General features: G+C 48.7%; 2 protein-coding genes across 5 annotated transcripts in view; one reads left to right on the top strand and one right to left on the bottom strand.

Moving 5' to 3' along the window:
• The window catches only part of SAMHD1 (SAM and HD domain containing deoxynucleoside triphosphate triphosphohydrolase 1), a 29,889-nt gene extending 17,330 nt beyond the window's left edge, over nt 1-12,559 (top strand). The window contains exons 11-16 of the mRNA XM_067307701.1: nt 253-368; nt 3,450-3,589; nt 6,352-6,447; nt 7,735-7,839; nt 8,146-8,283; nt 10,376-12,559. Coding sequence (XP_067163802.1) covers nt 253-368; nt 3,450-3,589; nt 6,352-6,447; nt 7,735-7,839; nt 8,146-8,283; nt 10,376-10,498 — 718 coding nt within the window. The 3' untranslated portion in view covers nt 10,499-12,559. The remainder of the gene's footprint in view (nt 1-252; nt 369-3,449; nt 3,590-6,351; nt 6,448-7,734; nt 7,840-8,145; nt 8,284-10,375) is intronic.
• On the bottom strand, nt 10,839-25,430 carry TLDC2 (TBC/LysM-associated domain containing 2). Of its 4 annotated transcripts, XR_010886008.1 has the most exons (7): nt 25,317-25,430; nt 23,655-23,816; nt 22,469-22,618; nt 20,983-21,078; nt 19,532-19,605; nt 13,073-13,421; nt 10,842-10,920 (listed from the first exon to the last, which is right to left on the bottom strand). XR_010886008.1 is itself a non-coding variant. In XM_013961551.2 (6 exons), exons 1-6 carry the CDS (start codon nt 25,347-25,349, stop codon nt 10,899-10,901), a joined length of 537 nt encoding a protein of 178 aa, XP_013817005.2. In that variant the 5' UTR covers nt 25,350-25,430; the 3' UTR covers nt 10,839-10,898. The 4 variants fall into 4 exon arrangements, 3 of the variants coding, with proteins under 3 accessions (XP_013817005.2, XP_013817004.2, XP_013817003.2); XM_013961551.2 differs by lacking the exon at nt 13,073-13,421 and having other exon boundaries at nt 10,839-10,920; XM_013961550.2 differs by lacking the exons at nt 10,842-10,920; nt 13,073-13,421 and adding an exon at nt 18,140-18,324.
• Between the last annotated feature and the right edge of the window lie 347 nt (nt 25,431-25,777).

Genomic DNA, 25,777 nt, shown 5'->3' with positions numbered 1-25,777 from the left:
TTCGTTGAAATAAAGTTAAGGCTTGATCCAAATCTGCTTTCAGTAAATAGAAAGATTCTTTATTGAAATGTGCAATGACAACATGGAGATAGGAAATGTTGCAGTGGGATTGGGTTCTGCTGTATGCTTGAACTACAGTTTCATTTATTGTCTTGTATTTATAATATACTGAATCATTTCTTTTCTGACTCTTAAACAATAAGATGCTTCAAAATGAAGCTTTTCTTAAGTCTTAATTTTGTCTCAAAATAGGATTACAGAAGCCTTTCAAAAAGCAGACCAGTTTTTTAAAATAGAAGGCTCTAAAGGAACACCCTACAGAATTTCTACAGCCATGGAGGATATGGAAGCCTACACTAAGCTAACTGGTATGAGGTCTCAGTAATTTTTTTTTGTTTTGTTTTAAGTAAAAGAACATGAGTACCCACTAGAATGGGGAATGTTTTTTCCTGTTTGTACAGCTGTTGGCGTGTGAATCTGGTCTATGACTAGGACTCTGAAATACTGCTTTTATAAACAGATGGGAGTCAGATCTTGACCATCATATCTCTGTGCTCTGATATCTTGCTGGGAAACTAAAACCTTCCAGTTTAAATAGCTTTTGTTTGTACTTCTAGAGAGAGAGAAGCAGCAGCTTATGATGTTCTGCATGCATTGAAATCCAGATTATTGCAAGAGTTGCTGTCTGAAGGTCATACCTGTGCCCCAATTTTGTTGTACTTGTCACAGGTGGGATACAAGTCAGCTCTGAGTGATACTCTGTCTAGTTACTTCAAATGGAGGAGTACTGTATGCCCATTATACTGGGGAACTAACTAAGGTTCCTAAGGGCTCTGATAACATCTGATTTGATTGGTGTTTTAAGACATTGCTACACTGCTAGCAAATGCAACATAAAGAAAAGAGACTTTACGAACAACTTGGTTCACTACATAAAATTTCTGCTTGCTCTGCCAAGAGCTCATCAGAATTGTTCTTGCAGGGTAAGTATGCAGAGCAGCAACCTGCTTAAAGGCGTGCGGGGATGTCCAACATGATTCCAGAGTGAAGCAAATGAGCTGATGCTCATTGTGGTGGCTTTCTGTAAATATACTCTGACTCTGCTGGCGCCCACTTCTTGAGATCTGGGTCAGCCTTGTGAGCAGGAAACACTGAAATTACTGAATTCATGATAACTGGCATGAGTTGTGTTGTCTCTCCTGTTGTGCAGTTCACCTGCTTCTCACTACCTGGCATTTTGGTTTTGCCTCCCTCTCCTGCTCTTCACTGTGGAGCACACCAGTGTTCCTCTCTTCAGTGCTGTGGCATCCCCTCACCACCTTCTTGCAGCATGGATGATGGAGGCCAGTATGGGCATGGCAAGCCCTGCTGCACTGAAGGTTTTTTGGTGAGGGAGACTGAAGGGCAGAGGATGCTGCCGACCCTGCTGATGGGTGCCCCCAAGGGCTGGCAGCCTGTGAGCTACAGCTACGAGGATTCCCAAGGCATCTTTCTTGAGTGGCAAGGCAACTTTCCTGAGTTTCCATCATCAAGCCTTAACTGGGCAATGGAGAGACTTGTGCATTTTTATCTTCGGCCTGTGGTCAAGGTGACAGAGGCCAAGGGCACTATTGCAGAGGGCTCTGCATGCCTTAATCTGTGTCATGCTAAGGGCTTTCCTTTTGCAATCCTTTCTTAGCAGCAACAGCCACATGCAGCCTGACCACAGACCTGCTGTGTTGAGCTGGTGAAGGGGCTGCACAGAGTGCTGAGATGAGGAACTGCCTGCTGTCTGGTGTTGAATGAAGTGGGGACCCTTCTCTAATACAGCCTGCCTCTACCCCTGGGGAAAAGAATTGCCTGGCTTGGAGTGGGAGTAACTTTTGGGGAGCATGAATTGCAGTGTTGGGCCACAGAAAGCCAGGCAGAAAGGCAAGAGTTCTTTGTGGACTGCGATCTAGTTCTCTGTGGGCTGTTTGCTGTCTGCTCTGCCAGAGCAGCTGTGCTGGGCAAGTTAGTGCCAGGGCCCTGCTGTAACTTCAGTACCTGGCTGAGAATGCTGCTGTGGACAGAGACACCAGGACTGTCCTCTGCCACATGCCTCTTGCAGTCTGCAACAGCAGAGAGCTGAACATCACCGCTGCTGCCAGGGCTATTCTGTTCAACAAGGAGAGTTGGACTTTACAGTAAAACTGAAGGATGAGGGAAATATCCCGACTTCAGATATAGCAGTGGCCTATGAGGGAAGAATATGTTCTCCTGTTCTTAAGCTGAGATACTTCCTTCCCTGCTGCCAGTGGCTGCGACCTGAGGACTTCTGAGAGGACAGCAGGCTTGTATTTACTGGTCCATGATGAATGATTCTTCTGTGAAACTGTCCAACTGCCTTTTGGACCTGTGTAAACAGTAAACTTCTGTGATGTTCCTCAGCAGTGATTTCCGCGGCTTTCCTCCATGTTGGATAAAAATCTACCTCTAGTTTTTGAATCTGCAGTCTCTTGATTCATCAGTAAATCCTAGTTTTAGTAATAGATAAGACAGCAAATAATTCCTTGTTACTGCCTTTGCACAATATATCTGTTCATAGGCTTATTTCCCCTAGGTTCTCTCTTTAAATCTGAAGAGTCCTAGTCTGTTGTTCCTTATGAAGTAATTTCATACTCTGATCAACCTTATTGTCCATGAAAATAATCCTCTGTAAAGGTGTTTTGGTAAACCTGGATCACAGCAGTGCTTATGCAGTGGGTTGGGAGCTTCTTAAGCCAACTTTGCTCTCCCAGGCAGCATGCTGTAGAACTATACTCGCTGTGCACGGCAAAGTCGCACAGATAATTCGGGCCAGAAGAATGCAAGTGCATGCACAGAGTGCACCTGTGTTGGCTGTGTGACATGTGAACAGAATCCTGACAGCAGTGGTTTCTTTAGGACAGCCAAAATTACCTTTCTGCACTGAAGCCACATCAAAAGAAATCTATCTCTTGCTGCTCATGTTGATTGTGGGAACCACACTGCCTACTTCACTGTCATGTGGGAACAGAACGGGGGACTTTGATTGCAGCATCCAAAGCTTGAGAAATTTTTGAAGTTTAACAGAAGTATTTTTTTCGTTTGTAAAATGTAGCACCCTTGTCCCAGAGCGTATTAGTGCTGGGGATGTTCTGCTGAACAGAGATTGGCTGAATGAGAACAGAAAGCAACCTCTGGTGAAATAATTAAACTTGTAAGGGTGAGAACTGAGTTAGTTTTTCAGTCAAAAACTGTTATAAATCCGTGAAAACCAAGAGTATATTCTAAGTGACTCTTCAGTTGTCAGACTAGCCTGTTGGGTCATTCTCTGAAAGTGGGTAATCTTCCTGAACCACCTGTTTTTTTGGTTTATTTAACCTTTGTCCCTCTACATGCGTTTTTGCTTTGCTTGCTGTGACACTGAAATTTGTCATATTTAACAAAAATCAATGCAACTTTGGCAGATAATATCTACTTGGAGATTCTGCACTCAAGTTGTCCAGAACTGGCTGAGGCGCGAGAAATTTTGCAGAAAATAGAGCGGCGTGAATTATACAAGTTTTTAGGAGAGACTCAGCCTGAAAAAGTGAAGGAAATTGCAAAGGTAATCTCCATTGCTGGAAGATTGAGAATTCCTTTTCTTTAAAAATGTTCTCTAAGCAGCTGACTGCGTTTTCCTCTTTTTATTTTTTTTTTCTTGACCGCCGTTCCAAATAGTGTTAAAAGCTCTCTTGCTCTCTTTACGTAGCCAAGCCATTGAATATGTTTAAGAAAAATGGGAAGTCTTTTATACAAACAGGCAGAAGAATGGCAAAAGATGGAAATTCAGAAATAGATTGTTGCAGAAATATTTCCAGAAAAATCCTGTTTTCTGGGGAAAAAAAAAAAAAGTACAAAGTTGCATAAAATGCTGTTATAATCCATTGATTGAGAAGACTATTATTGTCATCTTATGTTCATTAAAATTTCAACAGAACAAGGAACATTTGGTGATGTTTTTGCTTTGAATCATAATTTGCTTACTTTCGTGACTGAGAACAAACATCAATGAATAATTTCTCAATTTCTTGGTGTTAAATTCTATTCTTGACATGAGCCTACATATCTTTTTTCAGTGTTTGCCTTTCAAATTACTCATCAAAAATTAGTTTAAATGCTGTTGTATCTAATGTCTTATTTCAGAATGTTATATTAGAGCTGATGTTACTTTTGATGGTTCAGCTTTTCTTGTAGTATGTTACGAAATCAACAGTTAACAACCTCTGAACTTCAGCTATGATGCTGAAATTTTCCATGCTGAATTTCCACAAGTGGCTGAACATATTTGGAAGGTTTTAATACAAATAATTCAGCTTTTTTGTTTTGTTTTGTTTTTTAAAGAACAAGGCTAGAAAAGGACTATTAGATACTTTTATTTCTCTGTTCATCTTATCTTTTGAAGAGAGAGTTGGTTTGGGTTCTTTATCTTAGCCAAAGGAGTGTTAAGAGATGATACAACTTTTTCTGTACTAAAAAAAAAAAAAAAAAGGAAAAAATATTGAGGAAGAAGGAAAAAGTCTTCAGACATGCCAGCATAATATGAAAAGGCTATACATTGATTGCAAAGTTTCTGTCCTTCTGAGGAGAAATTTAGGACAGTCTACCAAATTAGGAAATGAGCAGGAATATAAACTGTGTAAGTTCCACCTTTAAATGGTTCCTTTTAGAAGCTTAATTAATGAAAAGGAAAACTTTCACTTGGAAAATCCAGCCTGAGACATTGAATCTTTGGGTATCTGGTATGTTGTTGCTTTGAAAGAAAACTGGATCACTGCTGGTGCTATAGCAATTATATCCATCCAATGTTTTGCAGCTTCTGATGGTCAGGCGGGGAGGGGAGAGGAGAGGAGGGAAGGGGATTCGTTTTTCTCTTGGTGCATGAGTTGTCTGTTGTAGGAGTGGTGGAGGCTTGACTTCCTCTGCAGCACTGCAGATGGGCAATGACTAGATAGGATATAGCTGTGTCCGTTCTGCTATTTAAGAGACTGCAAAGCCATTATGTTTTGTGATCCCCAAACTAGCCAGAGCTTAGAGTGAGCATCCCAAATAGCTAAAGAATTTTAAAATTCAAATCGAAGTTTCCAGTCAATGTGAACTAGAATAGGTAACTTAAGCAAACAAACAATAAAATGGAGAGCATTTATAATGATATAGAATACAAATAAAAGAGCTTGTTAAAAGGCTGCCTCCCACTAATTGTGTCCTGGCAACAGCCTCCTGGCAATTCTTTCCTCTAGGTTTGCTCTCAGTCTAAACTTTTCTTTGGCTTCTTGAGTCAGGACAAACTGCACGTACACTTCAGCCTTGTGACGTGTGAGATTCCCTGCTCTTCTCAGCAGTCTCTCTGTCTGTGCTATGGACATATTCACTGCTTGTTAAATTCTCTCCCTTCTGTATCACTCTCCTGGATGCTCTGTGCTGCGCTCAAACCCTTTTTACCGTTGAGTCTGAGTTGCTCCCAGGAAATCTTCCTTGAGCAAATTTCATCTTGCCCAGAACGTAGCAGCCCTAGACAACGGTGAATAGGCAACCTTCTCTCTCCTACCCAGCCACAGCCTTTTAAAGACACCTTATATATTACCATAAACAACTACTCTCCATCACACTTTGTTTCTATGCATTGGATTAGCCTAGCCATAAGGAAGGAATATTCTCTTAGATCTAGAAACAAACCAACTCCTTGTGGGTTTCCACCACCTTCTCTTGAGGTGGATAAAACTCCCCTTCAAAGCTTGTCTAGGAGTTTGAGTTTTTTTTTCTTCTTTTTTTTTTTTATAGTATTATATTACTGGTCTTGTTTGTCTCTTTTGCTCTTTTATTTTTCAATGTACAGATTTGTTTATACTACAGGTATAAAAATTTTGTTACAGGGTGAGAGTCTGCAGCCCTTAGTTTAAAAAAAAAAAAAAAGTTCAATAAAAATATTTAGTCTTAAAATGTGGAGAACTTAGTTGCAAAACATGTTTGTGTTGGTAAATGTTTGCTTGAAGGTACTTTTTGCTGCTTTTGTGAAAATGTCAACATCCTGGATAGCAGGGCAGACTTCTTTCACTCCTTTCTTCCCATCAGGCATAAAACTCTTCCTCCAAAGGCTGACAGTATTGGGATATTTTCAATTATATAACCTTGTTTTGTTTAGTTTTTAAAAACTGGTAGAAAACTTTATGGTCATCTAAAGTATAAAAGGATTAAAACAGTCAAACTGCTTAAAAAAAAAAGCCCTCTGAGCTATGAAGAAATGAAAACTTTGGCTGAGTGCCATGTTTTGTTGCCCAGGTCTGGACCTGATGGTGCATAAATATAATTTGAGTTGTTGTCTCTTTTCAGGATGAATACGATGGCCTGTCAGAAGAAATTGCTAATTCCAAGCCTGAAAAGAACCCTCCATCTGTAGAGCCAAAGGCTGAAGATTTCATAGTTGATGTAAACATCTTTCTTTTCAGGGCGAGCTTAGAGTAAAAATTACTCGGTCACAGAAAGCTTTGTATGCCATAGTGAAAATCTGAAACATTTCAGTTTCAAAGTTTAAAATAAATAAATAAATAGCCTCATAACTTGAACAGTTAGAGCAGCATGTCCAGAAGTTCAAAGCTCAAGGCTTTGAGAGCAATGAGCTTCCCTTTTGCAGTGTTTTGCTGCAGAGGGCCTGGTGATGTGGCTCTCCCTAGGGTGTGCATTGCCTTGCACAGGTCAGAGGCTTCAGGCAGCTTCATAAGAGATTGTCCTTGGACAATCTATGTTTCCAGTGACTGTGCAGAATGTGTTCTCCTGTGATTGTCCTCGTTCTGAAAAGGAAAGGGAAAACCTTTGGTTTTTAGCACACAAGTGTTAAAGGTCACAATCTAGGAACCACTGCTGTGGGCATGTTTCTGAAGGCCAGTCAACTGTGCCTAAGCGGTAAGATAGTGGGCACAGTGACTTCCAAAATTCTGGTATTTCACACCTGATGCATGAACCTGTCGGCAGTTATTCCCAGGTTTTTGTCTTGTGCATAATGCGTCTTGGTGCCACAGCTCAGTATCTCCCCAAGCAGTGGTGGGAAGGAGCCCATAACAGAGCAGAGGATTTGAGCATTGTGCAAGTATCTAATAGCTTAAACCCTTTTCTGAATTAATTCTGAGAAGAGCTAGTGAATGGCTTTGTATAGAGTACTTCACGCATCACTTCTAAAGCTCTCATATTGAAGATTCACTTCAGGCTGGGTGAAATTATAGCAGTTCACGTAGCTTTAAAGTAGGTAGCTGTACTTTTCCTTGTCTCATGTAAACTGAAGTCATGGGGAAGTGGGTTATTCTCCCTGCTGACTGCAAAACTGTTGGTTACCAAGTGGATATAAATTATGTCTTACCACCTCATGTTTAAAATCTTAAGCTCTACTGCTGCCTCAATATATAGTAGGGTTCAGAAAGACTTAGACTGGCCAGGGAACAACACGTTCCCGTTGTTTGAAATCGGAATGTTTCAGAGTGCAACTGGGAGGTGGTTGGTGCAAATGCGCATGTCGACTTGGCAGTTTCAGGGAGAAATATGGTGGAAGAAAAGATTTAAAAATACCAATATCAGATTATTTTACTAAGTAAACGTTTGTTAATTACAGTTTTATTTGGTTACTGTCATTTACAGAAATATAATGCATATCTTTGTATATTTATTGTACCAAAACTAAGGACGAACATTAACAAATGCCATTTTATTTGTTTCTCATGCAAGGTTATCAGTATGGATTATGGAATGAAAGAACAGAACCCCATTGATAATGTTCTCTTCTATTGCAAAGCTGATCCTACCAAGGCAGTGAAGATCAGTAAAGAACAGGTAGTCTTTATTTTCCTCACCTGGCTTCTGAAGGGCATCTTTTTACAGTTTGTGATGTCAGCGATTACCTTTCTTTGTGGTAGTTCAGCTGTCTGGAGATGTGATGGGTGGGTGTTACATATGAACAGTGTTTAACTTGTATAGGCTTGAGAGTCTTACAAAAATTTAATTCTTTTGGATAAAGCTCATAGGCTTATAGTGGGATATTTCTTAGTGTTTTCAATTTGTATTTAGATGAAGAAATTGAAGTTCAGTGGACTCTAGATTCCAAGAGAGACTAAAGTTTATTTCTTTTTTATTGCAAAGGTCTCGAAGCTTTTACCTGAGACTTTTGCGGAGCAGGTTATTCGGGTTTATTGCAAAAATCAGGATCCAGATACTGTTTCAGCTGCAAAACAGTATTTTATTCAGTGGTGTATAAGGAGGGATTTCACCAAACCACAGGTAACAAATTCATGCTATTTTCTTGTTCTTGGAGCTTTTCACCTTGGTCTGTAAACTTGCTATTTCATTAAATGTCTTGGGATTCAGGCCTTGTCTTTGTGGCAGAGCTGCTTCCCAATAACATACCTTCTGTTTTTATTGTGGCTTGCATCTAGGCACACTTTAATTTCACTGGAACAGTGATTTGATTTGTATTGATTTAACTTAAATGATTTGAAAAGTCATATTTTATAACAAAATTAGTGTCCACATAAACACTCACTAGTTCTTTGATGCAGGTTGCCTCATACAAAGGCTTAAAACACCACAGAGATTAAAACATCTAAGGAAGAGGTCAGATGAGTTCTTCCTGTTGCTTTGCTGCTTTTCCTTCCATGTTCACCAGCTGTCAAATTCCCTGCTCTCCCAGGACATGTATTATCAGCCCATTGGGTCTGAGTTAGAGTGCAGAATCTCTGGAAAAACAAGATTGCAAGGCTCTATTCTCTGGGGAACTAATCAGTAGAACCCAAGTACTTGGGAAGGCCTTGTCTGTTCTCTTTGTTTCTTCTTCTGGTCAAATCTCAGAACATTCAAGTTACCAGGTGTGAGGAAGAGGGCATGTTAGAGCTGATATGAAGTTATTCCTTTTGCACAGTGTGAGAGCTATCCTGGCAGGTAAAACTGAAAGCCTAAAGTCCATATGTCTTGCTTTGCATTCTTCCTGCCAAAGGTGGTGAAGAAGCCTGTAAACTGGTGATGTGTGATACCGTATCCCCATCGTGGCCCTCTTACAGAAAGCTGGGGGCCTTCATCTAGTAAAATTATTATATGCTGATACTTTCAGTATATCCATCATGGTTGGGAAGCAGTTATGGTTATATCAAGTAAGCTTTTCTCACTAGAGAATGCTAACGGAGCCACTCTGCAAGGTGCACGAACTGTCAGATTTCTAAACTTATGGTGGGTCTGCTGTTAGATTTCCCCCCTAATGGTTCATTTTAACTTTTGTTCATCTAATATTCATACCACAAAAAGGAATAGCTTTCTTCAGTTCCATGTGCTTTTCCAGATGTCCTGCTCTGTGCGGGATCAAGTCTGAAAATGGAGGGGGGGGGGGGAAAAGCTTCTATTAAAGTCTTCAAGTTGCTTAACAAATGCGGTGTGAACAATTTCTTCTGTGAACCATGTATGTTTCCTTTCCACCGAGTATGTTAATATCCCTGACTTTGCATCTTATTTTCCAGAGACACTTGCAAGTCTCATTCAGGGAAAGAGCTACACCCTCTGAAATGAAAATACAGTCAGTAAATTAGTGTTCTTGTTTGCTGGGCCTACAGCTGTAGGCATGAACAATTTGTTTTAAGGCTTATTCTTACATAAATAGTTCTGGTGTCTGTCCTTTGAGAGTAGTTAATTTCAGAAGGGCTTTTTACAAATGGATCAAGTAATAGGCTTTCTCTGCTTGTAGCATCCATGTGTCATAGTGATTCTATCCTACAACCACAATCTACTAGTTCAGGGATATATATCTTGCAGACTGTGGGACATATGCAACCTGCCAGGGCAGTCCCATCAGCTTGTTTTCCAGGTTTGCAGTGCTTGAACATTAGATTAACCTAGGTATCTGAGAATGGTAAGCACCACTGACTAGACCATACCAGTTACTCTACCAATGTTATATACCTTAAGACAGTGAAAGGCGCATCTGAACACCTACCTCTAGCAAACTGCAGCAGTCTTGAATGAGATTCTGTGGGAAATTCAGAGCAAAAGCTTACATTAATGTTTCCAGTTTGTATACCAATGCCCAAAATACAAGCCTGCTGATTTTCCTGAATTTGCTGGTAGTAATTTAGGAAGAAGTGAACTGTGAGTGATTAAGGCTTCTCAGATATGGGGTGGAAGGTTTTCCCCACCAGATATTACCACTGACTACAGCAGTTCCCATTTCTGGGAAGCACAGTCTTCAATAAACATTGATATACTATGCTTCTAGGACCTTGGATTTATTTTTCCTATTAAGTCTGACACTGAGACTCTTTCCCCTCACTTAGGATAGAAAGCAAAAGATAATGTACTATTGCTAATATTTTCTGACTTTTAATGATAGGATGGTGATGTGGTTGCCCCTCATCTAACTCCAATGAAAAAAAGCTGGAATAATACGCAAGAGGATGAATGCAGAACAGCTTCAGAATCCAGCTGCAAGCAAAGGCTTCCTTTTGATAAGTAATACTTTTCCTTTTGCACTATTCAGTCTCCTTCTTCAGAAGATGGGTAGTCCTGAGTAGCAACTTACTTAAAAGCCAATTTGATGGACTGTAAAAAATTTACAGAACAATGCAGTAATGCATTTTACAATACAGCATATGTACAGTTTGTTTTAATGTAGACACTTTAACTAAGTGCATATTCAAAATGGACTTTTGAAAATGTAACAAATAGCCTGTTGCAGCAGAAAAAAATCAGTTCTCATTTTTTTTGAATGTATTGACACTTTGTAGCAAGAGAAACTTAAAAAAAAAAATTGAAATTCACCATAATTACAAGAAGTGCTGAAGACATTACTGCTTCTCCTGATACTGATTTCTTCTTAAGGTAATTGTAATGTTGCATGAACTAGTAGATAAACTTCAGCTCAGTTCTTTGCAGTACCTGAGGAAGAGAGAAGTGTAAGTATGCTTCTCAAAATACAGAGAGATAATAGCACTTTGAAACAGCCATAGATGGCATCTTCAAGAACAATAAAACATACTTTGTTTAATTAAAAAAGTTGGGGGTGGAGGGAAGAGAGTTCTTTTTAATAACCAAAGATTACGTTTCTGGAATTAAAAAAGGTGACGAAGATGCAGTCCTCTTGCTATAAAAGCAACCATGCAATTTTTATTGAAGTAACAATGCATTTCAGCAACAGACAGCCTTTTATTGTTTTTATAGTGTATTTTTGATACATTGAATGTTATATTTTTACTGCTACACTGAACTACAAAAACTACCCCAAACTTCCATTCTTTGAGCACTTGCAGGAAAGCAGAGCTACCTGAATGTGAGTCAAAGCATGTGGACATGCGCACAATTCTTAGCATGGCTAATTAGTCCCAGAAGGATGCTGCACACGGCTCTGCTCCTCCTTGCAACCACGTGCACTTTGTATCTGCATTACACTGTACTAGGTAGACAGACCCTTCATTAATTCCTCCATTCTTGCATCCTTTGTGTTTTGTGGCTTTGTGATTGCTGTTCCTGTGTGGGTTTTTTTTGTTTTTTTTTTTTTGTTTTTTTTTTTTGTTCTCTCTCCCATGTAGAATTATAAGGGTTCTTACAGTTTCCCTTATTGGTGATACTAATGTGAGTGTTGCTAAATGACTGTCCAGTTGAAAAAGTAAATGAGGAAGACCTTTTTCCTCTTATCTTTTACTCAGGTCTCAAATGTTCTTTTTAAAGGCTGCTTTCATTAAATAAAACCCAAATGCTTGAAAAAGCCCGCCATCAAAACTAAAAATACCAAGCAAAATGTTCTGTAATGCTGAGAAGTTGGACTGAGTTTTAGACTCTTATAACATCTATTAAAAAAAAAAAACACAACAAGTTCAGCATTTGATTTTGGCAGTCAAGCATTGATAACTAGGTTGGTTTCTAAAACTGACACAGTGGGAAGTCATTATAAGAGAGAACTTCATAACTCTTTTCATATCTTATTACATTTCCTCTGCCCTTTTTATTGTGGCAACTTATAGCTGTTCGGCAGAGGTAAAGAGAATGAGTATTCAACTACTTATTCAGATTTAATTTGATGAAAAAAACCCAGAAATTGTTTTGCATTCTGCTGCTTACTTATGAAATTGTGCTTATCTATTTAAGGGGGATGCTGTGCAGCCTCTGCTGTTCATATCTTTAATGGTGTTTCATATCTACTGGTGTACCATGTAGCTTCTATTGCAAGATATTGTTACCTCTTTAAAAGCTTAGAAAGAACTTTTTATTATGCTTCAACAAATAACATCCTACAGTGAAGGCATTTATCTCCCTTATCTACATGAAATCAAGTATTTACTTGTTCGAATAATGAACATTTTCTTATTGTTGCTTGGGTTTGTTTTGAAGCTGTTCTAAAAGGTGCACTTTATGTTTGGGAAAAGCTTTTTGCTTATGTTAACCATGTGTTTCAGAAATTTGTACATAAATGTATCGGATGTTAACTTCTGAGACAGCATTTCTTTTTCTCAAACATGTTAATCTGAGCCTCTCTGGACTAAAAATAAACTTATAAACAATGATTTTATTATTCTTTTAATGAATTGCAATGTGTGAACTTTATTATTAAAAACGGTTATCTTACTGCATAGTTATAAATGGCTAGCAACCAAATGTACTCCTAGAGGACAAATGCAGTTCTGTGGAGGTGCTTGTCTGCGCCTCTACCAGATCTTCCAGCTCTTGAGTGAATGAAAATTAAGAAACCACCTCCAAGTACAGGGCAAATAGTAATTGAAGGGGAGCCAGTTCAGCTGTAAGGTACCACAGAGTGTGTGTGTGTGTGGGCGGGGGGGAGGTCAGAGTCCCATACTCTCTGACCAGGTTCTTTTAGATATTCTACACATGGAGAGTATAATGCTTAATATCAAATTTTTATTATTTGAAGATATTTGAAGTTATATGGGATTTTTGATTTAGTGGAGTGGTACGGCAACATACTGAAATCACAATACAAGTGTAAGTTACACTTAGCAAAATATAGCAATTGCAATATACAGTTCAATCACAATGCAAGCGTGATCCCTGTTGCCGGTCTCTATAATACGCTCACCGTCACAATGATGGGTGTCCCCAGTCCCCGTGAAGGAATATGTGGGTTGAAACCAGCTCAAGCCCGTTACTCTTTTCAAAATTCTTTTGCTAGTTCAGTTTTTATACTCTTATGTTGGACCGAGCCACGTATGCACTCCCTCTCATGCTGGTCTGGCTGACTCAGGGGGACATTCACACTCTTCTGATGAACTGAGGGAGAAACATTTACACCACCAGTTGAGCCACTCAGCTGTGATGCAGTCAGTTGAGCCACCCTCCAGTCCCCTTTGTGTTGAGATAAAGTCGGCTTTCAGCTGTGGTCAGTCACATCCTGCATTATTATCCATTATAGTGGTCAGGTTGTCCAACTATTGTGAAGGGGAAAAGAAGAAAAGTATAAGTGAAGAGACTGTAACTGGAATAACTGTAACCATCCTATGCCAGCATTACTGGTAGAAATATGAAATCAGCCTGAAGTCATGGAATATGTGCTGGAAACCTTGATGGAGTGTGGGGAGATTGTGAGGCAGTGCTGTAAAGGCCTGTAAAGAGGCATGGCCCATTGGGGCTTCCCAAGCATTAGAGCTTTCTTTTAGCCTTTCTTGAGTGTGTTTCGTGATGGCCTTTATCCTTTTCACCAGCCCGCGCACTCTCTTGCTAGCTCTGTGCTGTGCTAGCTTTGCTCCAGCAGTTAGTTTGGTTGTTCAGCTGCAGGAATGCTGTTCGCAGTAGGGAGAGATGAGGAGTCTGACTTTCGACCTGAGAAAGAAATCTAAATTTGCATCTTGAAAGCTGCCTGGCTACCCTGATGGCATTAATCTGCATCTCCTGTTACAATCCAGTTTGTTCTCCACTTTAGTGGCCTTTGACAGACTTTGTACCCAACCTGTCATTGCAGGTGGTGATGGTGAAGAGAAAAATTACTGTTCTGAGCATGCAAAGTACCATGAAATGTGAAGTTAGCCAAGCAGGAGCTGATCTCTCAGCAATACGCATAGATGCAGCTTAAGGACTTGCAGTATTTTTATATTTATAGTATTTATATTTACCAGATGATCTCTAGAGGTCCCTTCCAATCTCAACCATTCCGTGATTCTGTGATTTTTAATCAGATATTTGTGGTAGTATCCTGCCATGGGGCCTTTGGTGCTCTCTTGTGAAGCTGTTTACATTTTCTCCCATAGTTTGGGAGCATTCTGAAATGAAGAGTTCTGATGACCTTTGAGTGTGACCTTGCTCTGATCAGGGAGATCCCAACATTGGCACTCAGAGCTGCTAAACTGACATGACATTTTCAGCACCTCCTGTGACGGTGTGCTCCTTTCTCTCCTCCTCAACCTGACCTCCCTGTAAACAGCAGGTATGTAGGGGCTAGCTGAGCATGTGCCAACTAAGGCCCGTCTAGTATGCAAATAAGACTATGAGTCAATCATCCCCCTCCCCATAAATAGGGGGCAGCCCGGAGCCCATTGAGCTCTGCTGCACGGTAGCGGGCTGCACTGCAGAACCTCTTCTTGAGCAGGGATGCCTCTCAAGGTCACTCCTCGAGGTTGAGAGATTCCTTACCCACAACAGATCCTTGGTAAGTGATTAATAGCATGCTGAACTTTTGCGAACTTCACGAAACTTTGCTGAGTTATATCTCTGACTAATTGTGTACATAATTCCTTAGACATAAACAATTGACAAAGTCTGGGACTAGGACTGGATTCAGCCGCACCTAGGCTCCTCTCTGAAGGAGTTTAGAAAGCAAGGGGGTCCAGTCTGAACCTCGTGACTCAACGGGAGGGTCTCCGTTGCGCACACATCTGACCCTGTCCTTCATGCAGTAAATAACTGAGCGAACCTTGCCAATTGAACCTCGTTAAATTGTTCTTATTCACGACTGAACTTTGTTAAGTCGCTGTCTTACTGCAATAAATGTAGTGCTGCTTCCCTCTTACGAGTGAAGTGCATCACTCCTTTTGCGACTCCTCCCTTTGAGCCTACTCTTACCACAAGCCAAAATGAAACTGGTTTTGGAAGCAGTTTTGGTTTAGTGTGTTCAGAACTTTGTACAGTGGAGGATAGGGCAATTTCTCCCCATGCCTCAATGATCATCAATTTACCCATTGTGTTTTAGTACCGTAGTGCATAACATTCTCTTGATGTTTTCCAGACAGCAGATACATGCACTGAGCCTACGCTGATTGCTTCTTCTGCAGCACTGGGATTACCCAGGCCAAGGAGAGCACATTTTCCTCATGAACAGCAGCAGGCTGCCAGAGGTGCAATCAGCTTGCTGGCAGGGTTACTGTAGGGCCAATTCTGCCCAAAGACCTTGGCAATTTTGAATAGTCCTGGGCTCATCGTGTTTCAGTGGATGAGAGCTCTACATTCTTTCAGTTTGTGCTTCAATAAATCCTGTGATTCCTCAGTGCCAGACGCAGTGATCTATCTTTCTTGCTGCTGCCCAAGCAAGCAGTGAAGGTCGTGCGTTAGCTGCAGTTTTGTATGGAGGTGGTGATCTGGCAGGGTCCTGTTGCTGTTCATGATGCTTTTCCTCAAGGCAGCAGCAGACCTTGGCCTTGCTCCTGTGCTCCCTGGGGCTCTACCCACTACTATCTCCATGGTTGTGAAAAGAAGAGCTGGACAGGGCTGATCTACCTTTGTATCAGGGAATCCATGCTGTGTACTAGGAGAAAAGAATTTGTGGGCTCTCATTAATTCAGTAATGCCTCTGAGCTGGCTCTGCTGTGTGCTTCCAGCTAGTCTTGTGGGGTATTTTAACAGAGTGGGAATCACACCTGAACAAGAGGACTCTGTGAGGAGAATGAACGGGTACAGTGTGGTGCATCTCTGCTCCCCAAGGGAGGTGGTGCTGTGTTCTAACCTGGTTTTGGTAGGTGATGTTAGATGCCAAAAGTGCATGGTAGGCTGGCTGCCACTGAATGGCTGAGTGTGGGCTCCTGGCACATGCTGTTGTGAGTGTCCAGGAGCCCCATGTGAGAAAATGCCTGTCATCTGCTTCCATGGCCCAGCTGCCTAGTGGTGCTATTGCTGGATGCCATGTGCAAGGCTGTTTGACTGTGGCTTGGAAATCAAAGCAGACTGAGTGGTTTGAGCATGAGAGAGAGCATGTTTTGGTTGGAGAGTGAGCAAGGAGGAAGAAGGAGGGAAGGGGTCAATTCCTGTAATGGAGGTAGTCACTAGCACAGCCTGGCTGGGGCTATTCACCTTATTAATAAATGGCTTTGGAAAAGGGGTGAGTAGTGAAGCATTGCAAGGAAAGAGAGGAGCAATTATGGAGCATCTCAGAAGGGGCATGGAAGACTGAGTGGGCAGTGAAATGGCTGGTGAAATTCAATGCAGAAATATGTAAAATAATGCAATCTGGGGAATGGGTGGGATCAAAATTTCACATACAAAATTATGCAGTTAGGGTCACAGTTGACCACACGTGAGCTCATGGAGTAGTAGCAGATGCTTCAGCTCAGTGCCAGCTGCACTCACAAAAAAAGCAAATTACATGTCAGGAATTACAAGGAAAGTGTGAGAGGCCAAACCAGAAACACTGTTGTCCTGCCATGGAAACCCCTGGGTCACCCCTGCCTTGAATGCCATGTGCAGGGCTGCTCCCTCTGCTCAGAAAGGAGACAGCAGAGCTGAGGAAGTTCAGAGAAGGACAACAAGGAAGCTTGAAGGCTGGCATGGCTTCCAGAAAGCAACAGTTGGCGATCCTCAACCTGGGAAATGTCATGGAGCCACAGAGACACTGGTGGGAAGAGACCTGTGGAGAGCTAGTCCAGCCCCCCACTCAGAACAGGGCTGTCACTAGCATTAGATCAGTTTGGGTTGTCTAGCAAAGCCTCCAGGGATGGAGCCCTGGTCCTCTGAAGGTGATTTGAGGGATACAAAGAGTCTGAGAATCCGGTGTGGAGGGAGAGGATGGGCACCGAGTGATAATTCATTCTTTGGCTTGAGCAGCAAAAGCTTTGGCCTGCTCATACCAGAGCCAGGCCCTGAATTTGGTCACTTTCAGAGTAGCAAGTTGTTTGGAATATTTATTTTCTTTCGCTTGATTTATCCAATAGCTGCTTTGCTCACCGGTTTTCAATTTTACACCGGGTGGTTTTCACTCCTTTTTCCAGCCTGCCAGGAGCAACACATACTGTGCCAGGGCTCCCTCAGGCCTGGCCCCACAGAGCTTTCTGTGGCCGTCTTGCCATGCTGCCAGACTGCAGAGGGATAGGATATGGCATGGCCAGGATGGTTACAGCTTGGCCAGGCAGTCTTGGTGACCAGCACGGCCCGCCCTTTGCTGCTCAGGGTGAGGGAGAGGGGACAGACCTGCACGGTGGTCTCCTCCTGCTTCTTTGATACCACCTGGAGAAGGGGGGAGTGACTGGGACGGCTCCTGGGGCCATGGCTGGGAAGCCAAAGCTTGTACCACCTTGGTATCCTTGCTGTGATTGCGGAGGTGTGGATAGACTGCAGGCATAAAAGGAGCAAGTCCTGCGCCAGGCCACAGTGATGCCATGGGTCTGCAACAGCAGAGATGAAATGGTGAGAGTCCAAGGTCTGCAGGGACAGCAGGGCAGAGTGCCAGGCTGGAGGGCTGGGGTCACCCAGGGGTGCTGAGCATCCCCACAGGAGGTAGTGATGTCTGGAGTGGGGGACATGGCTGGCTTTACCACCAGGCATGGGAACAGGACCGAAACAGCTCCTGTTTGGCAGAAGGGGCCAGCAGGACTCAACAGAAAGAGGGTTCTGAGACTGGGAAGGGTTTGCACCCACTCTGCGAGAGCATGGACCCATGGGTGGGACCCCACACAGTGAGATAGAGTTGGGTGCTCTTCCTTTGCTCCCGGTGCAAAGGGGGTTGCGGCACCAGAAACAGTGCTATTAGCCCTTGTTCTTTTGCTCTCTTTGGTGCTGGGATCAGGGTTTGGATGCATGCCCCTCTAGCTGGGAAACAGGGAGGCACCAGTTGACTCCCTGCCTGCTTGGGGCTGCTTTCTTTCCACAGCTGTTGTTCACATGACAGAGACAAGCCTGGGAGAGCAGTCTGCTCAGCTCTTGCTGTTTATTGATGGGTTGTCACCTTAGCACCCTTCAGCCATGTGAGCGCCTTCCCCTGGGCAGCAGCCGGTGTGCTGGAGGCTGTCTCAGCACGCGGCTCCCGTCGGTGTCCTGCCAATGGCATGCTGCTGTTGAATTTCCCTGCTGCTTTCTTCAAATGCTGCCATCCAGGAACCCCAGAGATACCACAGTGGTTGGGCCTGCCTGGTCCTGCATCATGGTGTGGAAGCAGCAGCACTGCAGGGGTCAAGCTCCCACTGGAGCCTGTCCCCGTTGTGCTGCCCCCAGGCAGCTGTGCGGCTGCCAGTACAGAGTCCAAGGGAGGGGGACAAACACCGGCTTGTGGGGACAGAGTGGAGGGAGGCAGAGGTAAGGCAGTTCAGCTGGTGCTGGTCTTTCCTGAGCACTGTCCTGGCAGGCTCCAAGGGTGCTGGAGTGGGAGCCGTGTGGGAGACATCCAGTTCAAAAGTGTCCCCATATAGCTTGGTCTCAGATATGGGTAGCTGGGGTCAGGCCAGGCCCCAAACTTCCAGGGCCTGAATACAGAATTCCTCCCGTGGAGAGAGGGGCTCATTGTCAAAGGTCTCGCAGGGATGGCTCCCTCCATGGTACAGATCTCCATCCAGCCACAGCCCAAATTTACCACTGGAAAGATGCAAACAGCATGGTAAGCTGAGGGCTCCTCTGCCCCCTTCCACAGCTCCAAATGCATCAGGACTGCCAGGCAGGGAGCTAACGGGTGCTCCAGCCCACCGCGCTGGAGCCTGGCAGAGCTAAACCTGCAGGCTGGGGCTGGTTTAGCACCTCCAGAACCACCATCCCATAGGACCAACCCACTCTGTGTCCCTGTGCTGGGATACCATCCTGTTCTGTAGCCCATGCATGCAGCAGCCGAGGATCACAGGCATGAGGGACGGGGCAGAGATAAGTAAGTGCCTTAGTACAGGGGTGATGTGAGGGAAAAAGCAGCCATCCCTGCTGTAGGCAGCCCCCCAGTGAGGCCACTCTGTGCACAGGCAGGGAGAGGGCAGTCCTGCAGGCAGTGGGGGGCAGAGGAATGAAACAGCCGGTGCTGCTCATCTGGACGAGCTCTTGGGGTGTTCTCAGCTTTGAAAGACTGGTGGGAGCCCCAGCCTGGATTAGCCCCCATTGCCTTGGCCGGACCACGGCACTGGTGCATGCCCAAACCCAGCTATTCCCCAGGTCGGAGGTCTGCAGTTGGTGCTGAGCGCTGTGCTGCAGACGAGGGGTGGCCCTGCCTGGCGGCGGTGGGTCCCCAGCCTCACAGGCAGCGTGCTGAGCACTGACTGTGCCTGGACGATAGCCCTGGCTGCTCCCAGATGGTGGAGTTCAGGGCTGGGAAAGCCTGTAGCCAGGTGAAGCCTCCAGCATGGCCCTGGGAAAGGTGTGCTCCTACCTGCCACCACCAATCATCAGCAGGTCCATGTCTCCTTTCATGAAGAAGCTGTTCCTGCCCGTCCACGTGAACACCTGTGGGGGAGGCAGCAGTCAGTCTGGGACCTGCGAGCTGGGACACAGGCTCCCCGAGCCCAGCCCTCCAACCCCATCCCGGGCAGTGGGAGCGTGCCCAGGTTGGTGCCGTGAAGGCAGCCCAGGATCGGGGCCAGAGCTTGGCCCCTTGGCCCTGCCTAAGGAGAGCTGCCAGCAGGTCTGTGGTGGGGCTTCAATTACGGCTTAAAGCCTCACTATCTGGAGTCATGCAAGTATGGCGAAAGCAAGCCCATGGTTGCAGAACAAAAAGTCTGGCAGTGCCTGTCCCAGCTGGTGCTGAGCTAAGGCCAGGTGAGAAGAACAAGAGTCGACCCCAACGCTGTGAGCTTCGAAGTGTCACCCACCCACCCCAGAGCTCAGCAGGGCCCCAGAGCGAGGATGGGGCGGCTGAGCTTCACGCCACACTGTCCCGACTAATTGAGAGTGAATCGCAAGGCCTGGAGGGGGCTGGTGGGCGCCGCGCGCACTGCGGCACGGTGCCTCGCTGCCCGGAGCTGCCGCGCTGGTGCAGCCTGACGGAAGTGATTTGGCCGCAGTCGCTTTGCGGCGAGCGCTTCCCCCGGATGCTGAGCGGTTTTGCCCCCAGGGGCCTGGGGACGGGCATCCGCACCCAGCTGCTCTGGCCGAGTCGGCCTCCCCAGGGAGCCCGGGCTGGGGCAGCTGCAGGAGCGGGGCTGCGGCGAGCGGTCAGGGTGGCAGCGTGGCCTGTGGAGGGGAGCGGGAGCCTGACGCTGCCGAAGCAGAGCTCCTTGGGGTGCCCGGGGCAGCTCCGTGGGCTTGTCTCCCTGTGCGTTTGGCTCTGCTGCTGTGAGCCGGGATTGCCCTCTCCCAGCCCGTGCCACACCGCGGTGGGCACCGTGGCCCGCGGAGCTGGGCCTGCTCCCCGGTGGGCCCTGGGTGCCCCACGTGCGGCTGCGGGGCTCCGGCGACGTGAGGGACACGCGGGGGGCAGCGGCTCTCCGAGGACTTCCCGCTGCCGGGGGCCATGATGGCGGTCAGCAGGGAGGAAAGGCCCGGCAGGCAGGGCTGGTGCTCGGCGCCCAGGGAGCCCCCAGGGGCTACGGCGGCCAACGCAGTGCACTGCGGCGGGGTGCCCGGGGACCAGCCCCGCTGCAGAGCGGGACGACGCAGCTGGGCAGGCACGGCTGTATCGCCCCGAGACCGAGGGCCCCTTGTGGCACCCGGCTCAGGCACCGCGGGCTGTCCCTCCCCAGTGCCCCGGGCACCTCCCCGCAAAGGACGGGGCACGGGGCATCGCCAGCCCCCCGGCCACGGGGGGTGTCCCCTCCCCCCCCCGGCGCTGGCAGCATGCAGCACTACGTGGCCTCCCCCTCACAGGGCGTGAGCCACCCCCACCTTGAGCTCCGGGGAGAAGGAGAAGAGAAACGTTTCCCCGGTGCCATAAAAGTGGTTGCTCAGGCGAATGGTGGAGGCGCAGAAGGCACCGAAAGCCTGGAAGGGAAGGAGAGGGGAGATGGTTACAGCATCGCACATCGATGTGGCTTGGCAGGAGTCTTGGCAAACATGGTGAATTCCTCAGTGATCCCGCTCTTGGAGGAGGAGTCATAGGGATCCTACCTTGCTCTTCTGAAGAAATGGCACGAAAGAAAAGAAGAACTTATCAAACCCATGGCTGGTGCTGAACTGGGGGGGCGGGCTACACTAGAGGGCAGGGCTGCTGTGCAGAGGGACCTCGACCGACCAGAGAAGTGGGCCAAGGGAAACCTCAGGGAGCGCGATGCAGGCAAATGCCCTGCGAGGGAATAGCCCCAGGTGTCAGGGCTGGCTCGGGGATCCTTCCCCTCCGCTCAGCACTGGAGGTCGTCCCCCCCCGGTACTGGGGCCAGTTTGGGCTCCCTGGTAAAAGGCAGACACCAACATGCTGGCACGAGTCCAGCAGAGGCTACAGAGCCAGACGGAGCTGGAGCACGGAATGTGCAAGGAGAGGTTGGGAGAGCTGGATCAGCTCAGCCTGGCAAAGAGGGGGGATCTCACTGCATCTTCCATCACCTGATGGGGCCAGAGAGACAGAGCTGAGCCCTGCGGTGTTCAGCCAAAGACCAAAGGGCAAGCTGCAAGGGAAACTCCTCCTGGGCATACAGGAAAACTCTTCCCCATGAGCGGTGCGGCCCTGGCATGGGACCCGGAGCAGCTGCCAAGATACTCAGAGCTCAGCAGGATGAGGCCCTCAGCAGCCTGGCCTGGCAGTGCAGTCAGCCCTGTTTGGGGCAAGGGCTTGAATGGGAGCCCCTGGAGGTCTCATCCCACCTGAATTATTTAGTGAGTCCATAAATTTAGTAGTTAGTTATGTAAAAAATCTCCTCCTCTGCAGAAAGCCCTCCTGATTTCTGAGTTTCTGGGGTGTGGGGCTGGACCCCCCAGTCAGCCATGCAGGACCTGGCCTGGTGTGGTGGGTTGTGTGACACCCCCCCCCCCCCCAATCCCAAGGCCATGGCCGCCTATGGCAGCAGGCTCCTGGCAGCCCCCAGCACACACAGCGCACAGAGGCCCATTGGCAGGATATTGGCTGTGCTCTGAGCGCACTGGGACTCGCCGCTCTCCATTGCATCCCCCTGCACTGCGGAGAGCCTCCATCAGGCCCCAGGGTGAAGCAGCACCGCAGGGGACCTGTGGCTGTTTGCTGAGGCCAGCGGTGTCTGCTCAGCCCCTGCATGCCAAGGGAAGCCCTTGTGTGAGGAAGCCTGGGTGAGGAACAGAGCCTGGAGGGCCTCAGCCCACTGCCCCCCATGGCATTTTGGGGCTTGCTGCAGTGTGGAGAGGTCTGACCTGCAGGCTCACATGCAATTCAGTTTGGACCCAGGAGAGGAGGGCCTGGCCATACCTGCGCCTCAGTGTCTCTGATGAGCAGCAACACAGGGGAGCTCAGGTTCATGCTTCGGTACATGGTCTTCAGGCTGAACCCATCCCTCGTGGTGCAGTATAGCAGGCTCCACGGCTGCTGGGTCAGCCGGAGGGGCAGGTGGGGCACCAGCTGGGGCAGACTGCGGTCAGCGAGGGCTGGGCAGGCTGCTTCCCCCCGCTGGCCTGCCCAGCAGGACCTGTCCCACAGCAGTCCCAGGCCTCTGCCTAGCTCTTTTCCTCCTGAACTGAACCCCCAGCTGCCTGCAGGGAGCTGGGGACTCGAGGCATTGCCCCCTGCTCAGCCCTGGGCTCTGCTCCCCTCGAGGGGATGTGGGGCAGCCATCCCCTGCCTGTGCTGGGGCAGCACCAGGGCGGTGCTGCAGTGGGAGCTCCTGGCCCCCCAGCGACCTCCCTGGAGGCTGCCCCCAAGCATCCTCCCCCTGCCCTGAGCACCCTCATCCCCCAAACATCCTCTAGAGAGGCCACCCCGAGCATCCTGATCCCCCCGCGCACCCTCGGAGGAGGCCACAGGGCCTGCAGGCAGGCAGAAGCAGTTCCCAGGCCTGGGGGCCCAGAGATGAAAATAGCAGGGGGCATCGTCCCTCAGAGAGGGTAGGAGCCAGTTGCTCTTAGTGGTGTGAGACAGGACAGGTGACTGACACAACGCTGTCCCTGGAGTGGGTTAGCACCCAACAGGCAGTGCAGGGCAAGGTGCCCCTTTTTGCTATGCTCTGACAGGGTGTGGGGTCTGGCACCTCCAGGGCTGTCACCCACATGCTCCCATCAGGGGGCCCTTGGGGACCCCCAGCCTGGCCATGGCAGTTCAGTCTGTCCTGATCCCCCCAGGGCCTATGCAGGCGAGCTGGTAATGGGGGCACTGTGCTGGGAATCCATGTGGGGCTCTGCCCTGCGCCGGGCTCCTCTTCTGCCGTGGTGCTGGGCAATGCTCACTGCTCCTTCCTGAGGAATGCAGGGCACTGGCTGGGCCTGGGCCTCGCAGCCGGGCGATAGCTAGCCCTGGGGGCAGGCCGGGCAACACCAGTCCAGCCTCGCACTGGACCGATTCCTGGCATGACATAGGCCATGCCTCCACAGTGCCAGGGAGCCGAGCGTGGTGGTGGGGCACTCAGAGCTGCGGTCCCTGTGCTGGCAGGATGGTCCCTCACCTCCTGAATTTCCTTGTCCTGCAAGATGCTGCTGGGCCCACTCAGCTGCAGCTTGCAGGGCTCCTGTGGGGGTGAAGGCTCCTCGGGTGCATCTTCCCTGCCTGGCTGCCCCTCGTCAGCTGGCTCAGCACATCCTGGGGGCAGGTCTTCATCCAGGTCCGTCTGGGGGCAGATGGGAGGTGAGTATCCCCCCACTACAAGCCCAGCATCCTTGCCTCCAAGGGAGCAGGGGCACTTGGACTGCAGGATCCTTGAACCTGGCCCCATGCTAGGTCTCCCCCACCTTGCACAGGGGACAGGCCAGACAGAGGGGCTCAAAAGCCTCCCCAGCCCGGGGGCTCCTTGGCACAGCCTCCAGCCCAGCTTCCTGCTCTGCTCCTGGCCCGTTGCTGCCTGCGAAGTACAAGGGTGCTGAGCCAGCCAGAGAGGAGCTTCCACAATCTCAGCTCTACAACCTTCACCTGAAGGGCTTGACAGCCTCTAATCTCTGCTGAGCAGTTCCCCGTGGGGAGGGAGGGGGCTGGCCTGTCCCCTTGCCCGCCGGCAGAGCACGGAGGGGGACAAGGATGGCTTGGATGGGTGGCAGCAGCTCATGGCACTGGTCTCACCTGGCCATGGCCCACATTTGCAAAGGGACACCGGAGCACAGCCCAGGTCCTCAACCCCAAAAGAAGGGAGGGGATTTTGAACCCCAAGATCCTTTCTCTCTCTCTCTTCCACCCTTCCTAAAGATTATATTTTAATGTCATTTCTGAGCCATTTCAGCCGACAGCCTGAAAAATCAGTGCTGCCATGGGTGTGTGACGGGAACGGGCCTGCCTGGCTGTGCCGCACAGCTCGGCAGCCGCAGTGGGATGCCGAGGGCGGGCGGTGGGTGGTCGCGGCAGCTGCTGTCCCCATGCCCTGGACAGGGCTGCTGCCTGGCCCCAATGGCATGAGGCCTCGCAGACCTGCCCTGGGCCACGCGGGCTCCCAGGCTGATGAGCCCCAGGGGTTTCTGGCAGGTCTGCTCTGGGGGTCCCTGTAGCTGTGGGGCTGTGTGGGGCAGCTCAGCTCACGGGGGTGTCTGGCACCCTGCACTTGAGGGAGGGAACGCAGCAATGCAGAGCTGGCTGGGGTCCCCCGAGGGGGTCGGGGTCCCCGAGGATGGCATGGGGCCATGCTCCACGGGGCCGCTCTCTCCCAGGCCCTGCGTGACCGCCTGTCCCTGCAAGGCTCGTCCACCCTTCCCTGCCTGCTGGTGGCAGGGGACGGGCAGAAAATACCGTACGGACCTGGAGAGGAGAAGAGGGACCAAGCAATGCCAGCTCCAGAAGGGCAGGTGACCCATGGGCCCTGCAGCGGCTAAACCCCTCTGGCACTGGGCAGGTTGCAGAGTGTGCCCCATCTAGCCCCTTGCTTGCACCCCTGCCGCCACCAGGCAGGGAGCTGGCCCGCGGAGCATCTGCACCCACCAGCTCTACCTGGGGCTCCCCCGGCAGCTGCCTGGCAGCCACCTGGGCCGGGCCAGGCCCTGCCTCAGGTTGCTGCCTCCCAGAGGCAACTCTTGCCCCAGTGCCAGGAAATCCTGGTTGCTCCCATGCAAGGGCTTGCTTCGGAGACAACGCGCGGCTGCCAGGGCTCTGTGGCCCTGTGCAAGGGCCGCTGCCGTGCGGGACCTACCAGGAGGTGGTAGCAGACACGGAGACCCTTCATCGAAGGCGGGTGGGTGCTTCTGACGGTCCCTAGAGCCGGGCTGCCTGGGGCAGGTGAGCAGGGCTGGCCCTGCAAGCAGACCTCAATAACACCCTGGTGTTAATGTTTATCCAGGGCCCTTCCCCAGCCGCCCAGCACCTCGGCCTTCCCCACGCACACCCCTGTGACGCAGAGTGGTGCGACTGCCTTCCCTGCCCTTCCTGGGCGGCACAGGACCTTGCCGGCTCCCCCCTGCTCCAGCAGTGAGGGCGAGTGGAGGCCAGGCTACCCCAGGGACGGGCTTTGCCAAGGATGGGCTGCTCCGAGTATGGGCTGCCCTGAAGATAGACTGTCCCAAAGCCAGGCTGCCCCAAGGCCAGACTGCCCCAAGGATGGGCTGCCCCAAGGATGGGCTGCCCCGAGGATGGGCTGCCCCAAGACTGGGCTGC

This window comes from Apteryx mantelli, chromosome 18 (genome assembly GCF_036417845.1).
Source record: "Apteryx mantelli isolate bAptMan1 chromosome 18, bAptMan1.hap1, whole genome shotgun sequence".
NCBI classification, from domain to species: Eukaryota; Metazoa; Chordata; class Aves; order Apterygiformes; family Apterygidae; genus Apteryx; species Apteryx mantelli.
This window is presented reverse-complemented; position numbering and strand designations above follow the sequence as displayed.